Source organism: Anomaloglossus baeobatrachus, chromosome 4 (assembly GCF_048569485.1).
Source record: "Anomaloglossus baeobatrachus isolate aAnoBae1 chromosome 4, aAnoBae1.hap1, whole genome shotgun sequence".
NCBI lineage: Eukaryota > Metazoa > Chordata > Amphibia > Anura > Aromobatidae > Anomaloglossus > Anomaloglossus baeobatrachus.
This window is the reverse complement of record NC_134356.1, coordinates 1,106,642-1,130,817: the sequence shown is the minus strand read 5'-3', so window position 1 is coordinate 1,130,817 and position 24,176 is coordinate 1,106,642. Positions and strand designations below refer to the sequence as shown.

At 52.1% G+C, this 24,176-nt stretch overlaps 1 protein-coding gene across 1 annotated transcript in view; it reads right to left on the bottom strand.

Moving 5' to 3' along the window:
- SLC15A5 (solute carrier family 15 member 5) overlaps nucleotides 1–23,833 on the bottom strand; it is a 269,608-nt gene extending 245,775 nt beyond the window's left edge. Inside the window, exon 1 of the mRNA XM_075342328.1 lies at nucleotides 23,473–23,833. Within this exon, the coding sequence (XP_075198443.1) occupies nucleotides 23,473–23,833 (361 nt within the window). The remainder of the gene's footprint in view (nucleotides 1–23,472) is intronic.
- Between the last annotated feature and the right edge of the window lie 343 nt (nucleotides 23,834–24,176).

Sequence of the window (24,176 nt, the reverse complement as noted above, 5' to 3'; positions counted from 1 at the left end):
GCCTCATGTCCATCCCCTGTACTATCTGTCCATAGCTCCATACTTGCACACGGCCTCATGTCCATCCCCTGTACTATCTGTCCATAGCTCCATACTTGCACACGGCCTCATGTCCATCCCCTGTACTATCTGTCCATAGCTCCATACTTGCACACGGCCTCATGTCCATCCCCTGTACTATCTGTCCATAGCTCCATACTTGCACACGGCCTCATGTCCATCCCCTGTGCTATCTGTCCATAGCTCCATACTTGCACACGGCCTCATGTCCATCCCCTGTACTATCTGTCCATAGCTCCATACTTGCACATGGCCTCATGTCCATTCCCTGTACTATCTGTCCATAGCTCCATACTTGTACACGGCCTCATGTCCATCCCCTGTACCATCTGTCCATAGCTCCATACTTGCACACGGCCTCATGTCCATCCCCTGTACCATCTGTCCATAGCTCCATACTTGTACACGGTCTCATGTCCATTCCCTGTACTATCTGTCCATAGCTCCATACTTGCACACGGTCTCATGTCCATCCCCTGTACTATCTGTCCATGGCTCCATACTTGTACACGGCCTCATGTCCATCCCCTGTACCATCTGTCCATGGCTCCATACTTGCACACGGTCTCATGTCCATCCCCTGTACTATCTGTCCATAGCTCCATACTTGCACACGGCCTCATGTCCATCCCCTGTACTATCTGTCCATGGCTCCATACTTGTACACGGCCTCATGTCCATCCCCTGTACTATCTGTCCATGGCTCCATACTTGTACACGGCCTCATGTCCATCCCCTGTACTATCTGTCCATAGCTCCATACTTGTACACGGCCTCATGTCCATCCCCTGTACTATCTGTCCATAGCTCCATACTTGTACACGGCCTCATGTCCGTCCCCTGTACTATCTGTCCATAGCTCCATACTTGTACACGGCCTCATGTCCATCCCCTGTACCATCTGTCCATAGCTCCATACTTGCACACGGCCTCATGTCCATCCCCTGTACCATCTGTCCATAGCTCCATACTTGTACACGGTCTCATGTCCATTCCCTGTACTATCTGTCCATAGCTCCATACTTGTACACGGTCTCATGTCCATTCCCTGTACTATCTGTCCATAGCTCCATACTTGTACACGGCCTCATGTCCATCCCCTGTACTATCTGTCCATGGCTCCATACTTGTACACGGTCTCATGTCCATCCCCTGTACTATCTGTCCATGGCTCCATACTTGTACACGGCCTCATGTCCATCCCCTGTACTATCTGTCCATAGCTCCATACTTGTACACGGCCTCATGTCCATCCCCTGTACTATCTGTCCATGGCTCCATACTTGTACACGGCCTCATGTCCATCCCCTGTACTATCTGTCCATAGCTCCATACTTGTACACGGCCTCATGTCCGTCCCCTTTACTATCTGTCCATGGCTCCATACTTGTACACGGCCTCATGTCCGTCCCCTGTACTATCTGTCCATGGCTCCATACTTGTACACGGCCTCATGTCCATCCCCTGTACAATCTGTCCATAGCTCCATACTTGCACACGGTCTCATGTCCATCCCCTGTACTATCTGTCCATAGCTCCATACTTGCAGACGGTTTCATGTCCATCCCCTGTACTATCTGTCCATAGCTCCATACTTGCACACGGCCTCATGTCCATCCCCTGTACTATCTGTCCATAGCTCCATACTTGTACACGGCCTCATGTCCATCCCCTGTACTATCTGTCCATGGCTCCATACTTGTACACGGCCTCATGTCCATCCCCTGTACTGTCTGTCCATGGCTCCATACTTGTACACGGCCTCATGTCCATCCCCTGTACTGTCTGTCCATGGCTCCATACTTGCACACGGCCTCATGTCCATCCCCTGTACTATCTGTCCATAGCTCCATACTTGTACACGGCCTCATGTCCATCCCCTGTACTATCTGTCCATAGCTCCATACTTGCACACGGCCTCATGTCCATCCCCTGTACTATCTGTCCATAGCTCCATACTTGCACACGGCCTCATGTCCATCCCCTGTACTATCTGTCCATAGCTCCATACTTGTACATGGCCTCATGTCCATCCCCTGTACTATCTGTCCATAGCTCCATACTTGCACATGGCCTCATGTCCATCCCCTGTACTATCTGTCCATAGCTCCATACTTGCACATGGCCTCATGTCCATCCCCTGTACTATCTGTCCATAGCTCCATACTTGCACACGGCCTCATGTCCATCCCCTGTACTATCTGTCCATAGCTCCATACTTGTACACGGCCTCATGTCCATCCCCTGTACTATCTGTCCATGGCTCCATACTTGCACACGGTCTCATGTCCATCCCCTGTACTATCTGTCCATGGCTCCATACTTGCACACGGTCTCATGTCCATCCCCTGTACTATCTGTCCATAGCTCCATACTTGTACACGGCCTTATGTCCATCCCCTGTACTATCTGTCCATAGCTCCATACTTGCACACGGCCTCATGTCCATCCCCTGTACTATCTGTCCATAGCTCCATACTTACACACGGCCTCATGTCCATCCCCTGTACTATCTGTCCATAGCTCCATACTTGCACACGGCCTCATGTCCATCCCCTGTACTATCTGTCCATGGCTCCATACTTGTACACGGTCTCATGTCCATCCCCTGTACTATCTGTCCATAGCTCCATACTTGTACACGGCCTCATGTCCATCCCCTGTACTATCTGTCCATGGCTCCATGCTTGCACACGGCCTCATGTCCATCCCCTGTACTATCTGTCCATAGCTCCATACTTGCACACGGTCTCATGTCCATCCCCTGTACTATCTGTCCATAGCTCCATACTTGTACACGGTCTCATGTCCATCCCCTGTACTATCTGTCCATAGCTCCATACTTGTACACGGTCTCATGTCCATCCCCTGTACTATCTGTCCATAGCTCCATACTTGTACACGGCCTCATGTCCATCCCCTGTACTATCTGTCCATGGCTCCATACTTGCACACGGTCTCATGTCCATCCCCTGTACTATCTGTCCATAGCTCCATACTTGTACACGGCCTCATGTCCATCCCCTGTACTATCTGTCCATAGCTCCATACTTGTACACGGTCTCATGTCCATCCCCTGTACTATCTGTCCATAGCTCCATACTTGTACACGGTCTCATGTCCATCCCCTGTACTATCTGTCCATAGCTCCATACTTGTACACGGCCTCATGTCCGTCCCCTGTACTATCTGTCCATGGCTCCATACTTGCACACGGTCTCATGTCCATCCCCTGTACTATCTGTCCATAGCTCCATACTTGCACACGGCCTCATGTCCATCTCCTGTACTATCTGTCCATAGATCCATACTTGTACACGGCCTCATGTCCATCCCCTGTACTATCTGTCCATAGCTCCATACTTGTACACGGCCTCATGTCCATCCCCTGTACTATCTGTCCATAGCTCCATACTTGCACACGGTCTCATGTCCATCCCCTGTACTATCTGTCCATAGCTCCATACTTGCACACGGTCTCATGTCCATCCCCTGTACTATCTGTCCATGGCTCCATACTTGTACATGGTCTCATGTCCATCCCCTGTACTATCTGTCCATGGCTCCATACTTGTACACGGCCTCATGTCCATCCCCTGTACTATCTGTCCATAGCTCCATACTTGCACACGGTCTCATGTCCATCCCCTGTACTATCTGTCCATAGCTCCATACTTGCACATGGCCTCATGTCCATCCCCTGTACTATCTGTCCATAGCTCCATACTTGCACATGGCCTCATGTCCATCCCCTGTACCATCGGTCCATGGCTCCATACTTGTACACGGCCTCATGTCCATCCCCTGTACTATCTGTCCATGGCTCCATACTTGCACACGGTCTCATGTCCATCCCCTGTACTATCTGTCCATAGCTCCATACTTGTACACAGTCTCATGTCCATCCCCTGTACTATTTGTCCATAGCTCCATACTTGCACACGGCCTCATGTCCATCCCCTGTACTATCTGTCCATAGCTCCATACTTGTACACGGCCTCATGTCCATCCCCTGTACTATCTGTCCATGGCTCCATACTTGTACACAGTCTCATGTCCATCCCCTGTACTATTTGTCCATAGCTCCATACTTGCACACGGCCTCATGTCCATCCCCTGTACTATCTGTCCATAGCTCCATACTTGTACACGGCCTCATGTCCATCCCCTGTACTATCTGTCCATGGCTCCATACTTGCACACGGTCTCATGTCCATCCCCTGTACTATCTGTCCATAGCTCCATACTTGCACACGGCCTCATGTCCATCCCCTGTACTATCTGTCCATAGCTCCATACTTGTACACGGCCTCATGTCCATCCCCTGTACTATCTGTCCATGGCTCCATACTTGCACACGGTCTCATGTCCATCCCCTGTACTATCTGTCCATGGCTCCATACTTGCACACGGTCTCATGTCCATCCCCTGTACTATCTGTCCATAGCTCCATACTTGTACACGGCCTCATGTCCATCCCCTGTACTATCTGTCCATAGCTCCATACTTGCACACGGTCTCATGTCCATCCCCTGTACTATCTGTCCATGGCTCCATACTTGCACACGGTCTCATGTCCATCCCCTGTACTATCTGTCCATGGCTCCATACTTGCACACGGTCTCATGTCCATCCCCTGTACTATCTGTCCATAGCTCCATACTTGTACACGGCCTCATGTCCATCCCCTGTACTATCTGTCCATGGCTCCATACTTGCACACGGTCTCATGTCCATCCCCTGTACTATCTGTCCATGGCTCCATACTTGTACACGGCCTCATGTCCATCCCCTGTACTATCTGTCCATAGCTCCATACTTGCACACGGCCTCATGTCCATCCCCTGTACTATCTGTCCATGGCTCCATACTTGCACACGGTCTCATGTCCATCCCCTGTACTATCTGTCCATGGCTCCATACTTGTACACGGCCTCATGTCCATCCCCTGTACTATCTGTCCATAGCTCCATACTTGCACACGGCCTCATGTCCATCCCCTGTACTATCTGTCCATAGCTCCATACTTGCACACGACCTCATGTCCATCCCCTGTACTATCTGTCCATAGCTCCATACTTGCACACGGCCTCATGTCCATCCCCTGTACTATCTGTCCATAGCTCCATACTTGCACACGGCCTCATGTCCATCCCCTGTACTATCTGTCCATAGCTCCATACTTGCACACGGCCTCATGTCCATCCCCTGTACTATCTGTCCATGGCTCCATACTTGTACACGGCCTCATGTCCATCCCCTGTACTATCTGTCCATGGCTCCATACTTGCACACGGTCTCATGTCCATCCCCTGTACTATCTGTCCATGGCTCCATACTTGCACACGGTCTCATGTCCATCCCCTGTACTATCTGTCCATGGCTCCATACTTGCACACGGTCTCATGTCCATCCCCTGTACTATCTGTCCATGGCTCCATACTTGCACACGGTCTCATGTCCATCCCCTGTACTATCTGTCCATAGCTCCATACTTGCACACGGCCTCATGTCCATCCCCTGTACTATCTGTCCATGGCTCCATACTTGCACACGGTCTCATGTCCATCCCCTGTACTATCTGTCCATGGCTCCATACTTGCACACGGTCTCATGTCCATCCCCTGTACTATCTGTCCATGGCTCCATACTTGCACACGGTCTCATGTCCATCCCCTGTACTATCTGTCCATAGCTCCATACTTGTACACGGCCTCATGTCCATCCCCTGTACTATCTGTCCATGGCTCCATACTTGCACACGGTCTCATGTCCATCCCCTGTACTATCTGTCCATGGCTCCATACTTGTACACGGCCTCATGTCCATCCCCTGTACTATCTGTCCATAGCTCCATACTTGCACACGGCCTCATGTCCATCCCCTGTACTATCTGTCCATGGCTCCATACTTGCACACGGTCTCATGTCCATCCCCTGTACTATCTGTCCATGGCTCCATACTTGTACACGGCCTCATGTCCATCCCCTGTACTATCTGTCCATAGCTCCATACTTGCACACGGCCTCATGTCCATCCCCTGTACTATCTGTCCATAGCTCCATACTTGCACACGACCTCATGTCCATCCCCTGTACTATCTGTCCATAGCTCCATACTTGCACACGGCCTCATGTCCATCCCCTGTACTATCTGTCCATAGCTCCATACTTGCACACGGCCTCATGTCCATCCCCTGTACTATCTGTCCATAGCTCCATACTTGCACACGGCCTCATGTCCATCCCCTGTACTATCTGTCCATGGCTCCATACTTGTACACGGCCTCATGTCCATCCCCTGTACTATCTGTCCATAGCTCCATACTTGCACACGGCCTCATGTCCATCCCCTGTACTATCTGTCCATAGCTCCATACTTGCACACGGCCTCATGTCCATCCCCTGTACTATCTGTCCATAGCTCCATACTTGCACACGGTCTCATGTCCATCCCCTGTACTCAGTGGCGTAACTAGAGTTGGATGGGCCCCGGTGCAAAGTTTAGACCTGGGCCCCCCCTCCACATACACAGACACTTGGGGTAAGGCATACCTCCCAACTTTTAAAGAAGGAAAAGAAGGACAAAGTTAGCGGCGCGCGTAGCGCGCCGCGGCAAATTTTTAGGCCACGCCCCCTAACCACACCCATTTCACAGTCACGCCCATATCCACTCCCCATCCACACCCATTCAGCATGGACACGCAGGCAGCCGGCGGGCCTCCAGCATGGACACGCAGGCAGCCGGCGGGCCTCCAGCATGGACACGCAGGCAGCCGGTGGGCCTCCAGCATGGACACGCAGGCAGCCGGCGGGCCTCCAGCATGGACACGCAGGGAGCCACAGTGAGGCGGCCGGTCGCCCACACAGTGAGGTGGCCGGTCGCCTTCACAGACAGGCGGCAGGGGGGCGCCCGCACAGACAGGCGGCAGGGGGGCGCCCGCACAGACAGGCGGCAGGGGGGCGCCCGCACAGACAGGCGGCCGGGGGGCGTCCACACAGACAGGCAGCCGGGGGGCGCCCGCACAGACAGGCGGCCGGGGGGCGCCCGCACAGAAAGGCGGCCGGCCGACCGCACAGACAGGCGGCCGGCCGACCGCACAGAGAGGCTCCGGCCGGGGGTGAGGGGGGGGGAGGGAGGGAAATCAGCGCTGGGGAGATTTTACTGTACCAGCAGCAGCACAGGCAGCGCTCCTCTCTGTTATGCCACGTCTACTGGGATGGTAGGAGGGAAAAGCAGGGAGGCGGAGAGAGAGTGGGTGGGCGGAGCCCGGGAGCCGGCCGTCCCGATCGTGGCAACGGGACAAACAACGTAAAGCGTGAAAGTCCCGCTGTATCCGGGACGGTTGGGAGGTATGGGGTAAGGGATAATGACACTGACACTCGGGGTACAGGATAATGACGCTGACACTTGGCTCTCACCCACAGCACCCTGAAATCCCTCTATCAGCACCCAGCTTTCCTATGTTCTGATATTTATCTTGTCCTCAGCACCCAGCTTTCCCATATCAGAGCATGAGAAAGCTGGGTGCTGAGAGATGTATATCAGAACATGGGAAAGCTGGGTGCTGAGAGATGTATATCAGAACATGGGAAAGCTGGGTGCTGAGAGATGTATAGCAGATCATGGGAAAGCTGGGTGCTGAGAGATGTATAGCAGAGCATGGGAAAGCTGGGTACTGAGAGATGTATAGCAGAGCATGGGAAAGCTGGGTACTGAGAGATGTATAGCAGAGCATGGGAAAGCTGGGTGCTGAGAGATGTATAGCAGAGCATGGGAAAGCTGGGTGCTGAGAGATGTATAGCAGAGCATGGGAAAGAGCCTTTTTCCCTCAGCACAAAACATTTCCATCCCATACTTGTATCTTTGTCCCCCCTGTATAAAGTTCTCAAAATACTATAACAGCCCCCACATAGCCTTCCAAATAATTGTATAAAGGGTCCCACATAACCCTTCATATATTAGAATGCAGATACATAGCCCTCCATATATTATAATGCACCCCCATAATCCTCCATGTATAAAGTAGCCCTTCAATTATAATGCATTTCCCATAGTTCTCCATGTATTAAAATTCACCACATAGTTCTCCATATATTATACTGCACCACAGTCCTCCATGTTTTATAATGCACTTCCATAGTCCATGTATAAGGTAGCCTCCATAGTCCTCCATATATTATAATGCAGCCCCCATAGTCCTATATGTATTATAATCCAGCCCCATCAATTTTCATATTGTATTATGCAGCCCCATACTCCTCCATGTATAATGCACCCCTATATTCCATGTATAAGGTGTCCCTTCATGTTTTTTATGCAGTCCCATAGACCTCCATGTGTCATGCAGCCAGCCACCCCAGGGCCTCCATGTGTCATGCAGCCAGGCCCCTCCAGGGCCTCCATGTGTCATGCAGCCAGGCCCTCAGGCCTCCATGTCATGCAGCCAGGACCCTCCAGGCATCCATGTGTAATGCAGCCAGGCCCCTCCAGGCCTCCATGTGTCATGCAGCCAGGCCCCTCCAGGCCTCCATGTGTCATGCAGCCAGCCACCCCAGGGCCTCCATGTGTCATGCAGCCAGGCCCCTCCAGGCCTCCATGTGTCATGCAGCCAGGCCCTCAGGCCTCCATGTCATGCAGCCAGGACCCTCCAGGCATCCATGTGTAATGCAGCCAGGCCCCTCCAGGCCTCCATGTGTCATGCAGCCAGGCCCCTCCAGGCCTCCATGTGTCATGCAGCCAGCCACCCCAGGGCCTCCATGTGTCATGCAGCCAGGCCCCTCCAGGGCCTCCATGTGTCATGCAGCCAGGCCCTCAGGCCTCCATGTCATGCAGCCAGGACCCTCCAGGCATCCATGTGTAATGCAGCCAGGCCCCTCCAGGCCTCCATGTGTCATGCAGCCAGGCCCCTCCAGGCCTCCATGTGTCATGCAGCCAGGCCCCTCCAGGCCTCCATGTGTCATGCAGCCAGCCACCCCAGGGCCTCCATGTGTCATGCAGCCAGCCACCCCAGGCCCTCCATGTGTCATGCAGCCAGGCCCTCAGGCCTCCATGTCATGCAGCCAGGACCCTCCAGGCCTCCATGTCATGCAGCCAGGCCCCTCCAGGCCTCCATGTGTCATGCAGCCAGGCCCCCAGGCCTCCATGTCATGCAGCCAGGACCCTCCAGGCCTCCATGTCATGCAGCCAGGCCCCTCCAGGCCTCCATGTGTCATGCAGCCAGGCCCCTCCAGGCCTCCATGTGTCATGGAGCCAGCAAAATAAAAAAACAAGTACCTCTCTTCTCCTTTTGACCCCTGCAACCACGGTAGTTATGACCCTGCCCCCATATGTCACACACACTGCTCCCCATACAGCCTGCACCCCCCATAGCACACACACTACACCCCCATATGTCACACACCCTGCCCCACATACCTCACCCTGCCTGTACCCCAACTTACCCCTCTCAAACACTCTGCACCCCTTCACATCCTTCTGTCACAGTCTGCAGCCCTCATATGCCACTCACCCTGCACTCCCCTCCCCCTCGTGCCCCCTCTTTTCTCATTACCAGTCATCATGTGTCCATGTCTCCTTCAGGAATCCGTATCTTCTGATGCTTTCTGCCCGGCATCCTGTGTCTCCTCCCACACACTCACATGGGCATGACATCATCGCAGGTCCTGGAAGGATGGATTTCGTCTGCTGTGCAGGCACTGCAGGAGCGCTTCTGCTCTGCCGCAGCTCAGAAACGCCTGGTGGGTCTCTCCAGGTCAGGGGGCCCCTCTGCCCCCTGCTGACACCGGGCCCCCTGACTCACAGGCCGGCCCCCTGGCGGTCGCGTAGTCGGCCACTACACAGCGCATCTCCTCTGTTACAGAGAGGAGCCGGCTGTGCAGAGCGGCTGCCGGGCCCCTAAAACCCTGCGGGCCCGGTCGCAGTGGCGACCGCTGCGACCGCGGTCGTTACGCCCCTGCCTGTACTATCTGTCCATAGCTCCATACTTGCACACGGCCTCATGTCCATCCCCTGTACTATCTGTCCATAGCTCCATACTTGCACACGGTCTCATGTCCATCCCCTGTACTATCTGTCCATAGCTCCATACTTGCACACGGCCTCATGTCCATCCCCTGTACTATCTGTCCATGGCTCCATACTTGCACACGGCCTCATGTCCATCCCCTGTACTATCTGTCCATGGCTCCATACTTGTACACGGCCTCATGTCCATCCCCTGTACTATCTGTCCATAGCTCCATACTTGCACACGGCCTCATGTCCATCCCCTGTACCATTGGTCCATGGCTCCATACTTGTACATGGCCTCATGTCCATCCCCTGTACTATCTGTCCATAGCTCCATACTTGCACACGGTCTCATGTCCATCCCCTGTACTATCTGTCCATAGCTCCATACTTGTACACGGCCTCATGTCCATCCCCTGTACTATCTGTCCATGGCTCCATACTTGCACACGGCCTCATGTCCATCCCCTGTACTATCTGTCCATAGCTCCATACTTGCACACGGTCTCATGTCCATCCCCTGTACTATCTGTCCATAGCTCCATACTTGTACACGGTCTCATGTCCATCCCCTGTACTATCTGTCCATAGCTCCATACTTGTACACGGTCTCATGTCCATCCCCTGTACTATCTGTCCATAGCTCCATACTTGTACACGGTCTCATGTCCATCCCCTGTACTATCTGTCCATAGCTCCATACTTGTACATGGTCTCATGTCCATCCCCTGTACTATCTGTCCATGGCTCCATACTTGCACACGGCCTCATGTCCATCTCCTGTACTATCTGTCCATAGATCCATACTTGTACACGGTCTCATGTCCATCCCCTGTACTATCTGTCCATAGCTCCATACTTGCACACGGTCTCATGTCCATCCCCTGTACTATCTGTCCATGGCTCCATACTTGCACACGGCCTCATGTCTATCCCCTGTACTATCTGTCCATAGCTCCATACTTGCACACGGTCTCATGTCCATCCCCTGTACTATCTGTCCATAGCTCCATACTTGCACACGGTCTCATGTCCATCCCCTGTACTATCTGTCCATGGCTCCATACTTGCACACGGCCTCATGTCCATCCCCTGTACTATCTGTCCATAGCTCCATACTTGTACACGGCCTCATGTCCGTCCCCTGTACTATCTGTCCATAGCTCCATACTTGTACATGGTCTCATGTCCATCCCCTGTACTATCTGTCCATGGCTCCATACTTGCACACGGCCTCATGTCCATCCCCTGTACTATCTGTCCATGGCTCCATACTTGCACACGGTCTCATGTCCATCCCCTGTACTATCTGTCCATAGCTCCATACTTGCACACGGTCTCATGTCCATCCCCTGTACTATCTGTCCATAGCTCCATACTTGTACACGGCCTCATGTCCATCCCCTGTACTATCTGTCCATAGCTCCATACTTGCACACGGTCTCATGTCCATCCCCTGTACTATCTGTCCATGGCTCCATACTTGTACATGGTCTCATGTCCATCCCCTGTACTATCTGTCCATGGCTCCATACTTGTACACGGCCTCATGTCCATCCCCTGTACTATCTGTCCATGGCTCCATACTTGCACACGGTCTCATGTCCATCCCCTGTCCTATCTGTCCATGGCTCCATACTTGTACACAGTCTCATGTCCATCCCCTGTACTATCTGTCCATAGCTCCATACTTGCACACGGCCTCATGTCCATCCCCTGTACTATCTGTCCATAGCTCCATACTTGTACACGGCCTCATGTCCATCCCCTGTACTATCTGTCCATAGCTCCATACTTGTACACGGCCTCATGTCCATCCCCTGTACTATCTGTCCATGGCTCCATACTTGTACACGGCCTCATGTCCATCCCCTGTACTATCTGTCCATAGCTCCATACTTGTACACGGCCTCATGTCCATCCCCTGTACTATCTGTCCATGGCTCCATACTTGTACACGACCTCATGTCCATCCCCTGTACTATCTGTCCATAGCTCCATACTTGTACACGGTCTCATGTCCATCCCCTGTACCATCGGTCCATAGCTCCATACTTGTACACGGTCTCATGTCCATCCCCTGTACCATCGGTCCATAGCTCCATACTTGTACATGGCCTCATGTCCATCCCCTGTACTATCTGTCCATAGCTCCATACTTGCACACGGTCTCATGTCCATCCCCTGTACCATCGGTCCATGGCTCCATTCTTGCACACGGCCTCATGTCCATCCCCTGTACTATCTGTCCATGGCTCCATACTTGTACACGGCCTCATGTCCATCCCCTGTACTATCTGTCCATGGCTCCATACTTGCACACGGTCTCATGTCCATCCCCTGTACTATCTGTCCATAGCTCCATACTTGTACACAGTCTCATGTCCATCCCCTGTACTATCTGTCCATAGCTCCATACTTGCACACGGCCTCATGTCCATCCCCTGTACTATCTGTCCATAGCTCCATACTTGTACACGGCCTCATGTCCATCCCCTGTACTATCTGTCCATGGCTCCATACTTGTACACGGCCTCATGTCCATCCCCTGTACTGTCTGTCCATGGCTCCATACTTGCACACAGCCTCATGTCCATCCCCTGTACTGTCTGTCCATGGCTCCATACTTGCACACGGTCTCATGTCCATCCCCTGTCCTATCTGTCCATGGCTCCATACTTGCACACGGCCTCATGTCCATCCCCTGTACTATCTGTCCATGGCTCCATACTTGCACACGGTCTCATGTCCATCCCCTGTACTATCTGTCCATAGCTCCATACTTGCACACGGTCTCATGTCCATCCCCTGTACTATCTGTCCATGGCTCCATACTTGCACACGGCCTCATGTCCATCCCCTGTACTATCTGTCCATAGCTCCATACTTGTACACGGTCTCATGTCCATCCCCTGTACTATCTGTCCATAGCTCCATACTTGTACATGGTCTCATGTCCATCCCCTGTACTATCTGTCCATGGCTCCATACTTGCACACGGCCTCATGTCCATCTCCTGTACTATCTGTCCATAGATCCATACTTGTACACGGTCTCATGTCCATCCCCTGTACTATCTGTCCATAGCTCCATACTTGCACACGGTCTCATGTCCATCCCCTGTACTATCTGTCCATGGCTCCATACTTGCACACGGCCTCATGTCCATCCCCTGTACTATCTGTCCATAGCTCCATACTTGCACACGGTCTCATGTCCATCCCCTGTACTATCTGTCCATAGCTCCATACTTGTACACGGTCTCATGTCCATCCCCTGTACTATCTGTCCATAGCTCCATACTTGCACACGGTCTCATGTCCATCCCCTGTACTATCTGTCCATGGCTCCATACTTGTACATGGTCTCATGTCCATCCCCTGTACTATCTGTCCATAGCTCCATACTTGTACACAGTCTCATGTCCATCCCCTGTACTATCTGTCCATAGCTCCATACTTGCACACGGCCTCATGTCCATCCCCTGTACTATCTGTCCATAGCTCCATACTTGTACACGGCCTCATGTCCATCCCCTGTACTATCTGTCCATGGCTCCATACTTGTACGCGGCCTCATGTCCATCCCCTGTACTATCTGTCCATAGCTCCATACTTGTACACGGCCTCATGTCCATCCCCTGTACTATCTGTCCATGGCTCCATACTTGTACACGGCCTCATGTCCATCCCCTGTACTATCTGTCCATAGCTCCATACTTGTACACGGCCTCATGTCCATCCCCTGTACTATCTGTCCATGGCTCCATACTTGTACACGACCTCATGTCCATCCCCTGTACTATCTGTCCATAGCTCCATACTTGTACACGGTCTCATGTCCATCCCCTGTACTATCTGTCCATGGCTCCATACTTGTACATGGCCTCATGTCCATCCCCTGTACTATCTGTCCATAGCTCCATACTTGCACACGGTCTCATGTCCATCCCCTGTACCATCGGTCCATGGCTCCATTCTTGCACACGGCCTCATGTCCATCCCCTGTACTATCTGTCCATGGCTCCATACTTGTACACGGCCTCATGTCCATCCCCTGTACTATCTGTCCATGGCTCCATACTTGCACACGGTCTCATGTCCATCCCCTGTACTATCTGTCCATAGCTCCATACTTGTACACAGTCTCATGTCCATCCCCTGTACTATCTGTCCATAGCTCCATACTTGCACACGGCCTCATGTCCATCCCCTGTACTATCTGTCCATAGCTCCATACTTGTACACGGCCTCATGTCCATCCCCTGTACTATCTGTCCATGGCTCCATACTTGTACGCGGCCTCATGTCCATCCCCTGTACTATCTGTCCATAGCTCCATACTTGTACACGGCCTCATGTCCATCCCCTGTACTATCTGTCCATAGCTCCATACTTGCACACGGCCTCATGTCCATCCCCTGTACTATCTGTCCATAGCTCCATACTTGTACACGGCCTCATGTCCATCCCCTGTACTATCTGTCCATGGCTCCATACTTGTACACGGCCTCATGTCCATCCCCTGTACTATCTGTCCATAGCTCCATACTTGTACACGGCCTCATGTCCATCCCCTGTACTATCTGTCCATGGCTCCATACTTGTACACGACCTCATGTCCATCCCCTGTACTATCTGTCCATAGCTCCATACTTGTACACGGTCTCATATCCATCCCCTGTACCATCGGTCCATAGCTCCATACTTGTACACGGTCTCATGTCCATCCCCTGTACCATCGGTCCATAGCTCCATACTTGTACATGGCCTCATGTCCATCCCCTGTACTATCTGTCCATAGCTCCATACTTGCACACGGTCTCATGTCCATCCCCTGTACCATCGGTCCATGGCTCCATACTTGCACACGGCCTCATGTCCATCCCCTGTACTATCTGTCCATGGCTCCATACTTGTACACGGCCTCATGTCCATCCCCTGTACTATCTGTCCATAGCTCCATACTTGTACACGGCCTCATGTCCATCCCCTGTACTATCTGTCCATAGCTGCATACTTGTACACGGCCTCATGTCCATCCCCTATACTATCTGTCCATAGCTCCATACTTGCACACGGCCTCATGTCCATCCCCTGTACTATCTGTCCATGGCTCCATACTTGTACACGGCCTCATGTCCATTCCCTGTACTATCTGTCCATAGCTCCATACTTGCACACGGCCTCATGTCCATCCCCTGTACTATCTGTCCATGGCTCCATACTTGCACACGGTCTCATGTCCATCTCCTGTACCATCGGTCCATAGCTCCATACTTGCACATGGCCTCATGTCCATCCCCTGTACTATCTGTCCATAGCTCCATACTTGCACACGGCCTCATGTCCATCCCCTGTACTATCTGTCCATAGCTCCATACTTGCACACGGCCTCATGTCCATCCCCTGTACTATCTGTCCATGGCTCCATACTTGTACACGGCCTCATGTCCATCCCCTGTGCCATCTGTCCATGGCTCCATACTTGCACACGGCCTCATGTCCATCCCCTGTACTATCTGTCCATGGCTCCATACTTGTACACGGTCTCATGTTCATCCCCTGTACTATCTGTCCATGGCTCCATACTTGCACACGGTCTCATGTCCATCTCCTGTACTATCTGTCCATGGCTCCATACTTGTACACGGCCTCATGTCCATCCCCTGTACTATCTGTCCATAGCTCCATACTTGCACACGGTCTCATGTCCATCCCCTGTACTATCTGTCCATAGCTCCATACTTGTACACGGCCTCACGTCCATCCCCTGTACTATCTGTCCATAGCTCCATACTTGCACACGGTCTCATGTCCATCCCCTGTACTATCTGTCCATAGCTCCATACTTGTACACGGCCTCATGTCCATCCCCTGTACTATCTGTCCATGACTCCATACTTGCACACGGCCTCATGTCCATCCCCTGTACTATCTGTCCATGGCTCCATACTTGTACACGGCCTCATGTCCATCCCCTGTACTATCTGTCCATAGCTCCATACTTGTACACGGTCTCATGTCCATCCCCTGTACTATCTGTCCATGGCTCCATACTTGTTCACGGCCTCATGTCCATCTCCTGTACTATCTGTCCATGGCTCCATACTTGCACACGGTCTCATGTCCATCCCCTGTACTATCTGTCCATGGCTCCATACTTGCACACGGTCTCATGTCCATCCCCTGTACTATCTGTCCATGGCTCCATACTTGTACACGGCCTCATGTCCATCCCCTGTACTATCTGTCCATAGCTCCATACTTGTACACGGTCTCATGTCCATCCCCTGTACTATCTGTCCATGGCTCCATACTTGTTCACGGCCTCATGTCCATCCCCTGTACTATCTGTCCATGGCTCCATACTTGCACACGGTCTCATGTCCATCCCCTGTACTATCTGTCCATGGCTCCATACTTGCACACGGTCTCATGTCCATCCCCTGTACTATCTGTCCATGGCTCCATACTTGTACACGGCCTCATGTCCATCCCCTGTACTATCTGTCCATGGCTCCATACTTGTACACGGTCTCATGTCCATCCCCTGTACTATCTGTCCATGGCTCCATACTTGCACACGGTCTCATGTCCATCCCCTGTACTATCTGTCCATGGCTCCATACTTGTACACGGCCTCATGTCCGTCCCCTGTACTATCTGTCCATGGCTCCATACTTGTACACGGCCTCATGTCCATCCCCTGTACTATCTGTCCATAGCTCCATACTTGTACACGGCCTCATGTCCATCCCCTGTACTATCTGTCCATAGCTCCATACTTGCACACGGCCTCATGTCCATCCCCTGTACTATCTGTCCATAGCTCCATACTTGTACACGGCCTCATGTCCATCCCCTGTACTATCTGTCCATGACTCCATACTTGCACACGGCCTCATGTCCATCCCCTGTACTATCTGTCCATGACTCCATACTTGCACACGGCCTCATGTCCATCCCCTGTACTATCTGTCCATAGCTCCATACTTGCACACGGCCTCATGTCCATCCCCTGTACTATCTGTCCATAGCTCCATACTTGTACACGGCCTCATGTCCATCCCCTGTACTATCTGTCCATAGCTCCATACTTGTACACTACCTCATGTCCATCCCCTGTACTATCTGTCCATAGCTCCATACTTGCACACGGTCTCATGTCCATCCCCTGTACTATCTGTCCATGGCTCCATACTTGTACACAGCCTCATGTCCATCCCCTGTACTATCTGTCCATGGCTCCATACTTGCACACGGCCTCATGTCCATCCCCTGTACTATCTGTCCATGGCTCCATACTTGCACACGGCCTCATGTCCATCCCCTGTACTATCTGTCCATAGCTCCATACTTGTACACGGTCTCATGTCCATCCCCTGTACTATCTGTCCATAGCTCCATACTTGCACACGGCCTCATGTCCATCCCCTGTACTATCTGTCCATAGCTCCATACTTGCACACGGCCTCATGTCCATCCCCTGTACTATCTGTCCATGGCTCCATACTTGCACATGGCCTCATGTCCATCCCCTGTACTATCTGTCCATAGCTCCATACTTGTACACGGCCTTATGTCCATCCCCTGTACTATCTGTCCATGGCTCCATACTTGCACATGGCCTCATGTCCATCCCCTGTACTATCTGTCCATAGCTCCATACTTGTACATGGCCTCATGTCCATCCCCTGTACTATCTGTCCATAGCTCCATACTTGCACACGGTCTCATGTCCATCCCCTGTACTATCTGTCCATGGCTCCATACTTGTACACGGCCTCATGTCCATCCCCTGTACTATCTGTCCATGGCTCCATACTTGTACACGGCCTCATGTCCATCCCCTGTACTATCTGTCCATAGCTCCATACTTGCACACGGTCTCATGTCCATCCCCTGTACTATCTGTCCATAGCTCCATACTTGTACACGGCCTCATGTCCATCCCCTGTACTATCTGTCCATAGCTCCATACTTGTACACGGCCTCATGTCCATCCCCTGTACTATCTGTCCATGGCTCCATACTTGTACACGGCCTCATGTCCGTCCCCTGTACTATCTGTCCATGGCTCCATACTTGCACACGGTCTCATGTCCGTCCCCTGTACTATCTGTCCATGGCTCCATACTTGCACACGGCCTCATGTCCATCCCCTGTACTATCTGTCCATGGCTCCATACTTGCACACGGCCTCATGTCCATCCCCTGTACTATCTGTCCATGGCTCCATACTTGTACACGACCTCACGTCCATCCCCTGTACTATCTGTCCATAGCTCCATACTTGCACACGGTCTCATGTCCATCCCCTGTACTATCTGTCCATAGCTCCATACTTGTACACGGCCTCATGTCCATCCCCTGTACTATCTGTCCATAGCTCCATACTTGTACATGGCCTCATGTCCATCCCCTGTACTATCTGTCCATAGCTCCATACTTGTACATGGCCTCATGTCCATCCCCTGTACTATCTGTCCATAGCTCCATACTTGTACATGGCCTCATGTCCATCCCCTGTACTATCTGTCCATAGCTCCATACTTGTACACGGCCTCATGTCCATCCCCTGTACTATCTGTCCATAGCTCCATACTTGTACACGGCCACATGTCCATCCCCTGTACTATCTGTCCATAGCTCCATACTTGTACACGGCCTCATGTCCATCCCCTGTACTATCTGTCCATAGCTCCATACTTGTACACGGTCTCATGTCCATCCCCTGTACTATCTGTCCATGGCTCCATACTTGTTCACGGCCTCATGTCCATCTCCTGTACTATCTGTCCATGGCTCCATACTTGCACACGGTCTCATGTCCATCCCCTGTACTATCTGTCCATGGCTCCATACTTGCACACGGTCTCATGTCCATCCCCTGTACTATCTGTCCATGGCTCCATACTTGTACACGGCCTCATGTCCATCCCCTGTACTATCTGTCCATGGCTCCATACTTGTACACGGTCTCATGTCCATCCCCTGTACTATCTGTCCATGGCTCCATACTTGCACACGGTCTCATGTCCATCCCCTGTACTATCTGTCCATGGCTCCATACTTGTACACGGCCTCATGTCCGTCCCCTGTACTATCTGTCCATGGCTCCATACTTGTACACGGCCTCATGTCCATCCCCTGTACTATCTGTCCATAGCTCCATACTTGTACACAGCCTCATGTCCATCCCCTGTACTATCTGTCCATGACTCCATACTTGTACACGGCCTCATGTCCATCCCCTGTACTATCTGTCCATAGCTCCATACTTGCACACGGCCTCATGTCCATCCCCTGTACTATCTGTCCATAGCTCCATACTTGTACACGGCCTCATGTCCATCCCCTGTACTATCTGTCCATGACTCCATACTTGCACACGGCCTCATGTCCATCCCCTGTACTATCTGTCCATAGCTCCATACTTGTACACGGCCTCATGTCCATCCCCTGTACTATCTGTCCATAGCTCCATACTTGTACACTGCCTCATGTCCATCCCCTGTACTATCTGTCCATAGCTCCATACTTGCACACGGTCTCATGTCCATCCCCTGTACTATCTGTCCATGGCTCCATACTTGTACACAGCCTCATGTCCATCCCCTGTACTATCTGTCCATAGCTCCATACTTGCACACGGTCTCATGTCCATCCCCTGTACTATCTGTCCATGGCTCCATACTTGTACACGGCTTCATGTCCATCCCGTGTACTATCTGTCCATAGCTCCATACTTGCACACGGTCTCATGTCCGTCCCCTGTACTATCTGTCCATAGCTCCATACTTGTACACGGCCTCATGTCCATCCCCTGTACTATCTGTCCATGGCTCCATACTTGTACACGGCCTCATGTCCATCCCCTGTACTATCTGTCCATAGCTCCATACTTGTACACGGCCTCATGTCCATCCCCTGTACTATCTGTCCATAGCGCCATACTTGTACACGGCCTCATGTCCATCCCCTGTACTATCTGTCCATAGCTCCATACTTGCACACGGTCTCATGTCCATCCACTGTACTATCTGTCCATAGCTCCATACTTGTACACGGTCTCATGTCCGTCCCCTGTACTATCTGTCCATAGCTCCATACTTGCACACGGTCTCATGTCCATCCCCTGTACTATCTGTCCATAGCTCCATACTTGTACACGGCCTCATGTCCATCCCCTGTACTATCTGTCCATGGCTCCATACTTGCACACGGTCTCATGTCCATCCCCTGTACCATCGGTCCATGGCTCCATACTTGCACACGGCCTCATGTCCATCCCCTGTACTATCTGTCCATGGCTCCATACTTGTACACGGCCTCATGTCCATCCCCTGTACTATCTGTCCATGGCTCCATACTTGCACACGGTCTCATGTCCATCCCCTGTACCATCTGTCCATGACTCCATACTTGTACACGGCCTCATGTCCATCCCCTGTACTATCTGTCCATGACTCCATACTTGTACACGGCCTCATGTCCATCCCCTGTACTATCTGTCCATGGCTCCATACTTGTACACGGCCTCATGTCCATCCCCTGTACTATCTGTCCATGACTCCATACTTGTACACGGCCTCATGTCCATCCCCTGTACTATCTGTCCATGGCTCCATACTTGTACACGGCCTCATGTCCATCCCCTGTACTATCTGTCCATGGCTCCATACTTGTACATGGCCTCATGTCCATCCCCTGTACTATCGGTCCATGGCTCCATACTTGCACACGGTCTCATGTCCATCCCCTGTACTATCTGTCCATGACTCCATACTTGTACACGGCCTCATGTCCATCCCCTGTACTATCTGTCCATGGCTCCATACTTGTACACGGCCTCATGTCCATCCCCTGTACTATCTGTCCATGGCTCCATACTTGTACATGGCCTCATGTCCATCCCCTGTGCTATCGGTCCATGGCTCCATACTTGCACACGGTCTCATGTCCATCCCCTGTACTATCTGTCCATAGCTCCATACTTGTACACGGCCTCATGTCCATCCCCTGTACTATCTGTCCATGGCTCCATACTTGTACACGGTCTCATGTCCATCCCCTGTACTATCTGTCCATGGCTCCATACTTGTACACGGCCTCATGTCCATCCCCTGTACTATCTGTCCATGGCTCCATACTTGTACACGGCTTCATGTCCATCCCCTGTACTATCTGTCCATAGCTCCATACTTGCACACAGTCTCATGTCCATCCCCTGTACTATCTGTCCATGACTCCATACTTGTACACGGCCTCATGTCCATCCCCTGTACTATCTGTCCATAGCTCCATACTTGTACACGGTCTCATGTCCATCCCCTGTACTATCTGTCCATGGCTCCATACTTGTACACGGTCTCATGTCCATCCCCTGTACTATCTGTCCATAGCTCCATACTTGTACACGGCCTCATGTCCATCCCCTCTACTATCTGTCCATAGCTCCATACTTGTACACGGCCTCATGTCCATCCCCTGTACTATCTGTCCATAGCTCCATACTTGTACACGGTCTCATGTCCATCCCCTGTACTATCTGTCCATAGCTCCATACTTGTACACGGCCTCATGTCCATCCCCTGTACTATCTGTCCATAGCTCCATACTTGTACACGGCCTCATGTCCATCCCCTGTACTATCTGTCCATAGCTCCATACTTGTACACGGTCTCATGTCCATCCCCTGTACTATCTGTCCATGGCTCCATACTTGTACACGGCCTCATGTCCATCCCCTGTACTATCTGTCCATAGCTCCATACTTGTACACGGCCTCATGTCCATCCCCTGTACTATCTGTCCATGGCTCCATACTTGTACACGGCCTCATGTCCATCCCCTGTACTATCTGTCCATAGCTCCATACTTGTACACGGTCTCATGTCCATCCCCTGTACTATCTGTCCATAGCTCCATACTTGTACACGGTCTCATGTCCATCCCCTGTACTATCTGTCCATAGCTCCATACTTGCACACGGTCTCATGTCCATCCCCTGTACTATCTGTCCATAGCTCCATACTTGCACACGGTCTCATGTCCATCCCCTGTACTATCTGTCCATGGCTCCATACTTGTACACGTCCTCATTTCCATCCCCTGTACTATCTGTCCATGGCTCCATACTTGTACACGGTCTCATGTCCATCCCCTGTACCATCGGTCCATGGCTCCATACTTGCACACGGCCTCATGTCCATCCCCTGTACTATCTGTCCATAGCTCCATACTTGCACACGGTCTCATGTCCATCCCCTGTACTATCTGTCCATAGCTCCATACTTGTACACGGCCTCATGTCCATCCCCTGTACCATCGGTCCATGGCTCCATACTTGCACACGGTCTCATGTCCATCCCCTGTACCATCGGTCCATGGCTCCATACTTGTACACGGCCTCATGTCCATCCCCTGTACTATCTGTCCATGGCTCCATACTTGCACACGGTCTCATGTCCATCCCCTATACTATCTGTCCATGGCTCCATACTTGCACACGGTCTCATGTCCATCCCCTGTACTATCTGTCCATAGCTCCATACTTGCACACGGTCTCATGTCCATCCCCTGTACTATCTGTCCATAGCTCCATACTTGTACACGGCCTCATGTCCATCCCCTGTACTATCTGTCCATGGCTCCATACTTGTACACGGCCTCATGTCCATCCCCTGTACTATCTGTCCATAGCTCCATACTTGCACACGGCCTCATGTCCATCCCCTGTACTATCTGTCCATGGCTCCATACTTGTACACGGCCTCATGTCCATCCCCTGTACTATCTGTCCATGGCTCCATACTTGTACACGGCCTCATGTCCATCTCCTGTACTATCTGTCCATAGCTCCATACTTGCACATGGCCTCATGTCCATCCCCTGTACTATCTGTCCATAGCTCCATACTTGTACATGGCCTCATGTCCATCCCCTGTACTATCTGTCCATGGCTCCATACTTGCACACGGTCTCATGTCCATCCCCTGTACTATCTGTCCATGGCTCCATACTTGCACACGGCCTCATGTCCATCCCCTGTACTATCTGTCCATAGCTCCATACTTGTACACGGCCTCATGTCCATCCCCTGTACTATCTGTCCATGGCTCCATACTTGCACACGGTCTCATGTCCATCCCCTGTACTATCTGTCCATGGCTCCATACTTGTACACGGCCTCATGTCCATCCCCTGTACTATCTGTCCATAGCTCCATACTTGCACACGGTCTCATGTCCATCCCCTGTACCATCTGTCCATAGCTCCATACTTGTACATGGTCTCATGTCCATCCCCTGTACTATCTGTCCATGGCTCCATACTTGCACATGTCGTTACATCGTCATCACACATACTATACATATAGAGTTGATCATCTACCTACCTGCAAAGTGGAGGAACGTGCAGATATAGACCACTCTGGTTCTTCTGATGCACAGCTCTGCTGACCATCCTACCAGGACCGGCATGAAGGTAGAAGCCCCCACAAAGCAGAGGTTTACAATGGCCGCCTGGTGGTACTGGTAACCAAGTTTTAAGGTACAGAATAGGATCATATTACAGACTGTGGCAAAGAAGGTGAATCGCTCGCAGAGCTCCACCAGGAGCATGCAGATGATGGGCTGAAGACTCTTCCTGGCCTGAGTCCTTGACGACTCCAGATGGACATCTTTACTCCAGAACTTGCTGCGGTCCCGGAGTGAGGAATAAAACCTGGAGAAGGGCAGAATGCGTGCCAGAGGCATGGTCCCAGCAGATGTGTGAGTGTGGACAGTGCGGCTCCTCGGTGCCTTCCAGGAATTCCACACATACATAACACTATGCGTCTGCAACTCACACTCTACCGCCGGCCGGTCACCACCGAATGTAATGACCGCAAGTGATGGAGGGGGCGCTGGTCCGCTGCACTGCCTAGTCAATGTTCCCCTAGCTGTGCGTGCATCTCTGTGTAGGGTACATGGCACTCACTGGCTCCTGGAGGACGCCGTCCACCTCTGCATCCACACGAGCAGGAGCTGCTGAACATAGCTCACACCCCACCAGGAACTTTAACAAAACAGCCTTTACTTTCAGTTATTGGAAGCATAG